This window comes from Nomascus leucogenys, chromosome 10 (genome assembly GCF_006542625.1).
Source record: "Nomascus leucogenys isolate Asia chromosome 10, Asia_NLE_v1, whole genome shotgun sequence".
In the NCBI taxonomy this organism is placed as follows: domain Eukaryota; kingdom Metazoa; phylum Chordata; class Mammalia; order Primates; family Hylobatidae; genus Nomascus; species Nomascus leucogenys.
Genome location: NC_044390.1, coordinates 76191455 through 76201098, shown reverse-complemented (window position 1 = coordinate 76201098; position 9644 = coordinate 76191455). Strand labels below are relative to the sequence as shown.

The 9644-nt window shown below is 50.1% G+C and overlaps 1 protein-coding gene across 6 annotated transcripts; it reads left to right on the top strand.

The window, feature by feature from the left end:
• The first annotated feature begins 4192 nt into the window (after nt 1-4192).
• On the top strand, nt 4193-9530 carry ALKBH2 (alkB homolog 2, alpha-ketoglutarate dependent dioxygenase). Of its 6 annotated transcripts, none has more exons than XM_030821331.1 (4): nt 4193-4214; nt 4908-5188; nt 7485-7683; nt 9207-9530. In XM_030821331.1, the coding sequence occupies exons 2-4, from the start codon at nt 4909-4911 to the stop codon at nt 9511-9513; spliced, it is 786 nt and encodes a 261-aa protein (XP_030677191.1). In that variant the 5' UTR covers nt 4193-4214; nt 4908; the 3' UTR covers nt 9514-9530. The 6 variants fall into 6 exon arrangements, with proteins under 6 accessions (XP_030677191.1, XP_003279716.1, XP_003279717.1 ...); XM_003279668.3 differs by having other exon boundaries at nt 4203-4451; XM_030821330.1 differs by lacking the exon at nt 4193-4214 and adding an exon at nt 4223-4600.
• The last annotated feature ends 114 nt before the right edge of the window (nt 9531-9644 follow it).

Sequence of the window (9644 nt, the reverse complement as noted above, 5' to 3'; positions counted from 1 at the left end):
GGGCTGGGGGCGCGTCGCTTCCTGGCGGGGCTAGGGGAGAAAAAGGAGTAGAGCGTCTTCTGGCCGATCATCCCGGAGCTGAGGAGACAGAGAACGGGCGCCACCCGGGAACCCACGAGGCTAGCCCTGGCTGTGGCGGTCAGCAATTGGCGCCAAGCGGCCCGCGCATGCTCCGAGCGGGGGGCTTTGCTGGGGGCGGGGGGCGGTGGAAGGCCCAGTGCGCATGTGCCGGAGCGCCCCTGGGAGGAGGTGGGGCGTGCAACGGTGCCCGAGGGCGTATTCTTTCATTCGCTTTGTGCCTTCAGCCCACCTCTGCTCTTTGGACAGGCTCTTCAGGCTCAGCTGCAAGAAGAAAAGACTGGTCGGGCGCGGTGACCCACGCGTGTAATCCTAGCGCTTTGGGAGACCCAGGCGAGAGGATCGCTTGAGGCCAGAGGGTCGGAGCTGTAGTGAGCTTTGATCGCGCCAATGCACTCCAGGCCTGGGCGACAGAGCGAGACCCTGTCTCTGAGTGGGGTGGGGTCGGGGGGAAGAAAAGTACCTGCCCCTTAGGGGTGTTGTGGGAGTGCAATGAACAATGTAATAATATTGTCCGGGCTTGATGGCTCACGTCTGTAATCCCAGCACTGTAATCCGAGGCGTCTCAAAAACAAACAAACAAACAAATACTATTATATTTTGTGTGTGTTTTGTTTTTGAGACAGAGTCTTGCTCTGTCGCCCAGGCTGGAATGCAGTAGTGTGATCTCAGCCCACTGCAACCTCCGCCTCCCGGATTCAAGCGATTCTCATGTCTCAGCTAGGATTATAGGCGCGCGCCACCACGCCTGGCTAATTTTTGTATTTTTAGTAGAGATGGGGTTTCACCATGTTTGCCCAGGTGAGTTTTGTATTTTTTTAGTAGAGACGGGGGTCTCACCATTTTGGCCAATCTGGTCTCCTGACCTCAGGCGATCCGCCCACCTCGGCCTCCCAGAGTGCTGGGATTACAGGCATGAGCCACCACACCTGGCCAATATTATTTGTTGAACTGTTATATACATTATCTCACACAATTTTCATGGCCTATTTTATGACGATAAACTAAGGCTTAGTGCAGTCAAACATTTTGCCTAATGTATCAGGTTTGTGGGAGACTTTCGGGTCATAGAGGTTAAACGCCAACGATTTGTCCTCCAAATGACACCACTGTACCGCACCTCCTCCCCACCACTACTAATGCACTTAGGATTCTCTTTCCCTCCCTCACATCCAAACCATCCATATCTGCTTTTGGTTCTTTCTCCAAAGCAAACCTCAAATTCACCTGCTGCTCTTGCATCTCCTGGCTACAGAAGACCAGCTGGGAAGCTGGTGTTCTCTTCTCTAGAGAGAGATTTTTTACATCATGACAATACCTGGGGCCCGGCCCAGCTCGGTGGCTCACCCCTGTAATCCTAACACTTTGGGAGGCTGAGGGGGGCGTATCGCTTGAGCACAGGAGTTCGAGACCAGCCTGGCAAACATGGTAAAACCCCATCTCTACTAAAAATACAAAAATTAGCCAGGCGTGGTGGCACGCATTTGCAATCCCAGCTACTCAGGAGGTTGAGGCAGGAGAATCACTTGAACCCGGAAGGCGGAGGTTGCAGTGAGCTGAGATCGTGCCACTGCACTCCAGCCTGGGCGACAGAGCAAGACCCTGTCTAAAAACAAAAAAAAGAAAAAGAAAAAAAAAGACAATCCTTAGGTTAAAACCCTTCTTTGGTTTTCAAAAAGGCTTAGAATAAACCCCAGCTTCCTACCCAGGTCTCAATGCTGCTTCCTCTCTGATGGAAGCCCCCACCACCGAGTCCAGCTCCCAGCACAATTGCTGGATACACCCAGCTTGTCCCCCTGTGGCCTGCACACCCTTGCACTCACCGTCCCCTTGCCTGGAAAGCCTCAGGTCTCAGCTCAGGATCTTTCCCTGAAAAGGACTTCTGCCCCATTTTCTAGCCCATTGCTCTATAACTGCTATACTATACAAAAGCATCCTATTTTTCCTTTTTATACAATTTCTTTAGAGACAGCATATTATTTATTCTTTCCTTGTGTGTTTCTGTCTCCATCCCCAAAATGTAACCTGAGTGAAGAAAGGAACTTGCTCCTTCTTGTTGGTGTGTCCCAGTGCCTAGGACAAGAAGCTGAAGTCTAAGGGAGAGAGGCTCAAAGCTGAAAATCATTTGCCCTTAGAGCCACTGTGACCCAGCACTCCCACGCCTAGGCATTTACCCAAGGGAAATGAAAAACTATATTCACACAAAAGTTTGTATGTGAATGTTTATAGTGATTTTACTCATAGTAGCCTAAAACCAGAGAAATAACCCTATGTGGGGCCTACTCCTGTGGGGCATCCCTACTACACCAGTAATAAAAAGGAACAAATAAGTAATACAAATGTGCATATACGACTGGGCACAGCAGCTCACGATTGCAATTCCAGCACTTTGGGAGGCCAAGGCAGGCGGATTTCTTCAGCTCACCAGCTGAAGACTATGGAGATCAGCCTGGGCAACATGAAAAAAACCCATCTCTACAAAAAATAAAAAATTAGCCGGATGTAGTGGTGCATGCCTGTAGTCCCAGCTACTTGGGAGGCTGAGGTGGGAGTGGAGCCTGGGAAGTGGAGGTTGCAGTGAGCCAAGATCATGCAACTGCACTCCAGCTCAGGCAATAGAGCCAGAACTTGTCTCAAAAAAAAAAGTTGGGGGGGCATAAATGAATCTTAAAAGCAATATGCTTAAGTGAAAGAAGTCCCACAAAGGCATTTCTCATAGAGGCTGAGAGGTCCGAGGTTGAGGGGCTGCATCTGGTGAAAACCCTTTTGCTGGTGGGGACTCTGCTGAGTCCTGAAGCCGTGCAGGGCATCACATCGCGAGGGGCCTGAGTGTGCTAGCTCACGTCTCTCTTCCTCCTTTTATAAAGCCACAAGTCCCACTCCCACAGTAACCCATTAATCCGTTAACCCGTGAGTCCATTAATCTATTAATTCATTTATGAGGACATTATGACAGAGCTCTTATGTCCCAATCGCCTCTTCAAGGCCCCACCTCTCAATACTGCCACACTGATGATTAAATTTCAAAGCGGATTTTGGAGGGACAGATATTCAAACCAGGGCAATTCCATGTATATGAAATTCTGGAAAAGGCAAAACTGTAGGGAGAGAAGACCAGTGGTTGCTGATGCTGGGTGATGAGCCAAGTTGATAAATTAGAGGCTGGAGCAGTTTTATGGAGAGATGGAACTGTCCTAGATCTTGATTGCGGTGGTGACCATACAATATTGTACATTTGTCGAAATCTGTCAAAACAAAGCCTCTGGTCTCATGGAGCTTTCATTCCATTGAGGGGAGACAGAGTAAATAAAAATTAGGAGCCGGTCGTGGTGGCTCACGCCTGTAATCTCAACAATTTGGGAGGCCCAGGTGGGAGGATCACTTGAGCCCAGGAGTTTGAGACCAGCCTGGGCAACATAGCAAGACCCCATCTCTACTAAAAATAATAAAAAAAATTATTTAGGGTGGGGTGGGATGTGCCTGTAGTCCCAGCTACTCCAGAGGCTGAGACGGGAGGATCGCTCAAACCCAGGAGTTCAAGGCTGCAGTGAGCTATGATCATGCCATTGCATTTCAGCTTGGGCAACAGAGTGAGATCTTGTCTCAAAAAAACAAAACAAGAACAACATCAAAAAACAAGAAAACAAAGAAAAACGAGCAATAATGGAACCAAAATTTATTTAGAGGACAGAGCATTTCTTATGCATCCTATCATCTCCTCAGGCGCTCTCATGACATAGGTGCTGTAGTCCCCACTTCACAGATGAGGCAACTTAACCCCAGAGAGGTTAAGTGACCTGTGGGAGGCCACACAGCCAGGGCAGAGGAGACAGAAACAGAAGCAACGATATACGACTGCAGAACTCCTGCTCCCACTCGTGACAATATACTAGTGGCCCAATGCCCTTTCTGGACACCAAAGTAACCCTCACTGAGAAGTGACACCAAGCCACAGTTCTCACTCCAGCTGTGGTTCTTATCAGTGGCCGAACAGATGGTCAACTGGAAAGCGACAGTGCTTGCCACGCATGGGGGGGCCGGCAGGTGGCACCAGAGGGCCGCCCGGCTGCTCTCTTTGCGCCCTAGCCCGCGTAGTTCCCAGTGTGCTCCGGAAGTGACGCGACCGATTCGCTGGGGTGCGTCTTTCCCACCACCAGGCCCCCCACCCCTGGGGTGACTGCGGGATTTCGAGCTGCGCCGGAGCTGAGATTCTAGAGCGCTTTTGCCACCCCCACCCCGAGCACGTGTTGCAATGATATCAGAATTTTGCGTGCGGTTTACCCGTGTTTAACCTCTTTGTGTCTCGTTTCTGAATCGTATCCACTTGAGCATCACTAGACTGATCTATTTTAACACTGGTGGGGCGCAGCGAGGTCAGCTATGGGTCCTTCCTCCTTAAAGGGGTGGACAGTTGACTTTGGGCAAACCTCTTCCCCTCTTTGGGCAACAGTTTCCCCTTCTGCAAAATGAGGATTTGGATTGTAGTTTCTAAGTTTAGCTGTGGCGTGCGAATTCCCAGGAGGTAGTTCTTTAAAAATTCAGGTGCTCGGGCGTGGAGTGCAGACCTCTGGGTTTTTGCAAGCTAGCCAGCTGATTCTGATGCACAGGTGGACGTGGGAGACCCTGGATCAGATTGTCCCTAGGGTCCCTTCCGGCTTTAACATCTGTTTCCTTTCTAGGACATGGTTTTAAACTTTAAAATGAAAATGTAAAACTAGGAATGTTGCTGTGAGACCCCTTGGACAAACAAATTTTTGCACTGGGGACAGAACTTGAGCAATTTCTGTCTTGGCCTCGCCACTGACGTCCCTTTTTTCCTGTGGGGACAGGATGGACAGATTCCTGGTGAAAGGGGCTCAAGGGGGCCTTTTGAGGAAGCAGGAGGAGCAAGAGCCAACTGGAGAAGAGCCAGCTGTGTTGGGAGGAGACAAAGAAAGCACAAGGAAGAGGCCCAGGAGAGAGGCCCCAGCGAATGGAGGCCACTCAGCAGGCCCCAGCTGGCAGCACATTCGGGCTGAGGGCCTGGACTGCAGTTACACGGTCCTGTTTGGCAAAGCTGAGGCAGATGAGATTTTCCAAGAGTTGGAGAAAGAGGTAGAATATTTTACAGGTAAGCAGAGGGGTGTGCGTGTGTGTGTGTGCATTGAGGGCTTGTTGGTGCAATTAATGATCGTATGTTTGGAGAAATCTGAACTCAGGATCCATTATTTACTGATGGGTTCACTAATGGATTCATCCAATATTCTCTGAGCACCTCTGGGCTAAGCCCCTTAGGTGCTTAGGACATAAACTTGAAAGAAACTGGATTGCCTGTCCACTAGGAGCTGACAGATGACTCAAGTGAATCTCCCCTTGGCTACTGATGAGTATCTTCTGGGAAAGTTTACAAAACAAAGTAAAAAAACGTGCTGGGTTCTACTGCAGAGCACTTCAATCAGAATCTCTCCGAGTGCAGGCTGACCACTTGTGTGTTTAAAAAGCTTCCAGGTGATTCTCATGGGCAGTCAGAGTTTGAGAATCACTGGTCTCATAGGAGAGATGGCAAATAACCAGGTAATTTCTCCACACCAGTGGTTCTCAGCATCACCTGGTGGACTTGCTGTTGGCAGGACTTGGATTGCTGGGGCCTACCCCTGTGGTTTAGTTTAGTTTCTAAGGAGATTCCAGGTGCTGCTGGTGCCGCTGGTCTGGGGAGCACACATTGAGAACCACACCTCTATCCTGTAGTGAGGACACAAGGATCTGGCAGAGAGGCATAGAAAAGCCCACAGGAGGCCAGGCGCGGTGGCTAACACCTGTAGTCCCAGCACTTTGGGAGCCCGAGATGGGCGAATCACTTGAGGTCAGGAGTTTAGACCAGCTTGGCCAACATGGTGAAACCCTATCTCTACTAAAATACAAAAAAAAAAAAAAAAATTAGCTGTGCGTGGTGGTGCATGTCCCAGCTACTCGAGAGGCTGAGGCAGGAGAATCACTGGAACCCGGGAGGCAGAGGTTGCAGTGAGCCGAGATCGCACCACTGCACTCCAGCCTGGGTAACAGAGTGGGACTGTGTCTCAAAACAAAACAAAAAACGAAAGCCCAAAGGCCAGGCATGGTGGCACACACCTGTAATCCCATCTACTCTGGAGGCTGAGGCAGGAGGATCACTTGAGGCCAGGAGTTGAAGTCCAGCCTGGGCAACATAGTGAGACCCCCTCATCACTTTATTCTTTTATGTTTTGAGACAGGGTCTCACTCTGTCACCCAGGCTGGAGGGCAGGGACACCATCCTGGCTCACTGCAGCCTCGTCCACCTGGGCTCAAGTGATTCTCCCACCCCAGCATCCTAAGTAGCTGGGACCACAGATGTACACCACCAAGCCTGGATAATTTTTAAATTATTTATAGGTCTCACTGTGTTACCCAGGCTATTAATTGAACTCCTGGCCTTGAGTGATCCTTGCCTTGGCCTCCCGAAGTGCTGGGATTGCAAGCATAAGCCGGCGCGCCTGGCTCGCCATCTCTTTAAAAAAAGAAATGCCCATAAGAGACCCCAGCTGTGTGAGCCCCATCTTTCATGGGGTCACATGCCCTTAGTCCCTACAGTTGACAAGCTATCCCAGCTTGTAAACTAACTTTATCGTGCTCCAATTTCAACCTCTTTATTCTGCCCTTACTGTAGTTAAGGCAGTTAAGTTACAGTGTTCACTAAAAAAATGGCCCAGGACCATGTTTCTCTCCTTGTAGGACAAGAGTCACTGTTCTTACATGAACATTTGGGGAAGTTGGCTTGGTGCAGTGGTGCACACCTATAATCTCAGACTTTGGGAGACTGAGGTGGGTGGACCACTTGAGCCCAGGAGTTCAAGACCAGTCTAGGCAACATGATAAAACCCCGTGTCTACAAAAAAAAATACAAAAAAAGTTAGCCGGGCATGGTGGCATGCCCCTGTGGTCCTAGCTTCTCAGGAGGCTGAGGCAGGAGGACTGCTGGATCCCTGGAGATGGAGGTTGCAGTGAACTTACAAAAATGTTAGCCAGGCATGGTGGCACGCCCCTGTGGTCCCAGCTATTCAGGAGGCTGATGCGGGAGGATCGCTGGAGCACGGGAGGTGGAGGTTGCTGTGAGCTGAGATTGTGCTACTGCACTCCAGCTTGGGTGACACAGGGAGACCTTGTCTCAAAGAAAACAAAACAAAACAAAAAGAAAATTTGGGGCAAGCCAAAATGATGATTGAGGGGGGGGTTTAAATTGCATGGAATGACAGGGAAATGTTATTCCTTACTTCCCTTTCAATCTTGAATACCCAGGGAGCATCTATGTGGGGCACTGGATTTCTGGTGGTGGCAGTGCGGGTTGGGGGGCATCTGGATTTCTAGAGGGGGGTCGGGTAGAAAGGAACTGCCATGTTTCCTCTGCACAGGGGCACTGGCCAGAGTCCAGGTATTCGGGAAGTGGCACAGTGTGCCCAGGAAGCAGGCAACGTACGGCGACGCTGGGCTGACCTACACGTTTTCAGGCCTCACACTTTCTCCAAAGCCCTGGATCCCAGTTCTAGAGCGCATCCGGGATCACGTCTCTGGGGTGACTGGGCAGACTTTCAACTTTGTGCTCATCAACAGGTGACACCCTGTCTGTTTAGTGGACTCAATGTTACAAGTCTTCTGTCTCCTCCAAAAGGAAGTGTTTAGGGTTCCACCCTATTTGGTTCATTGGTACAAATCATTTCTTAGTACACTGGGGCTCTAGGAGTGGAATAGCGCCAGCACTCGGTCTTCCTGGAGCTCATCCCGGAGTAGGATGTGAGAGGTGATTAACTCCTGAACAAACAGCTGAATGAGATAATTTCTTCTCTCTTTCTTTCTTTCCTTCCTTCCTTTCTTTCTTTCTTCTTTTTTTTTTTGAGACAGGGTTTTTCTATGTTGCCCAGGCTTGGTCTCAAACTCCTAGGCTCAAGCGATCCTCCCCCCCGGCCTCCCAAAGTGCTGGGATTACAGGCGTGAACCACTATGCCTGACCCTAGACAATTTCAGACAGTGATAACCATCTTGCAAAAAATTAAACAGGCCGATTTGACTGAGAATGGCTGAGAGGTTTGCGATTAGGGCAAGGTTTCTCAACGGCAGCACCGTAGACATTTTGGGCCCAGTCACTCGTTGTTGTTGGGCCTGACCTGTGCCTTGTAGGATGTTGAGCACATCCCTGGCCTCCATCCACTAGATTGCAAGTAGTGTCCCCTACCCCCCAATACCTGTCCCCTGGGGCAGAATCACCCTGGTGGAGAACCCTGGGTGGGTTTAAGGGAAGGTCGCTTTAGATGGGGTGGGTAGAGGAGGGCTGAGGCAGTGTGTTTGAGCTGATAACTAAATGGAGAGTGCCAGCCACAGACATCTGGAGGGAGAGCAGAGGGACTCTGGAGTGTCTGTGAAGCAAAAATCTTGCAGGATGGCTGGAAAGCAGTGAATGAGGGAAAGAAGGGGATGGCATGAGCTTAGAGGTGGGCAGGGGCCAGGCTGTGCAGAGTATGGCCTTTGAGTGCAGGGAAAAATCATGTGATAAAGGTTTACATAGATCGGCCAGGGGAACTACAGTAAGATGTGATTTTGGCTTTGGATGTCTTCAGTTTTAAAGCACATGAACTGGCCGGGCGTGGTGACTCACGCCTGTAATCCCAACACTTTGGGAGGCCGAGGAGAGTGAATTGCTCGAGCCCGAGTTTGAGACCAGCCTGGGTAACATGGTGAAAGCGTTTCTACAAAAGAAAAGAAATTAGCTAGGTGGGGTGGTGCACACCTGTAGTCCCAGCTACTTGGGAGGCTGAAGTGGGAGAATCACTTGAGCCCAGGAGGCCGAGGCTGCAGTAAGCTATGATTGTGCCACTGCACTTCAGCCTGGGTGACAGAGCGAGATCCTCTCAAAAATAAGTAAATAATAAATAAGTCACATGAACAAATAGGTCAACAGACCTCTTCAGGGTTGGCTTATCTTAGAGCCCACTGTGGACCTCAAGCCCTCACAGAAACAATGGCAGGTACAGCCGTGCACAGAGTGCTGTTTCACACTGTGAGGAAAACGAGGGCTGGCGGTGCTGGTGAGTTTCAGGAGAGGGTTGTTTTTATGCACTGTGCTTGTTTTCTCATTGCAGGTATAAAGATGGCCATGACCACATCGGGGAGCACCGAGATGATGAAAGAGAACTGGCCCCTGGGAGCCCAATTGCCTCTGTCTCCTTCGGTGCCTGCAGAGACTTTGTCTTCCGGCATAAGGATTCCCGTGGGAAAAGCCCCTCCCGGAGGGTGGCGGTGGGCAGGCTGCCGCTGGCCCACGGGAGCTTACTAATGATGAACCACCCGACCAACACGCACTGGTACCACAGTCTTCCCGTGAGAAAGAAGGTTCTGGCTCCACGGGTCAATCTGACTTTTCGTAAAATTTTGCTTACTAAAAAATAAAAACGTTTTTAACAGTTTTTCTCTTTTCTCTTTCCCTCTCGACTCTAAGAGGGAGCTGGCATTTCCCTTACCAACAGGGAACACAAAAAGGTTTAAAGCGTAGGGCTTGTTACGTAACAATGCAGAATTCA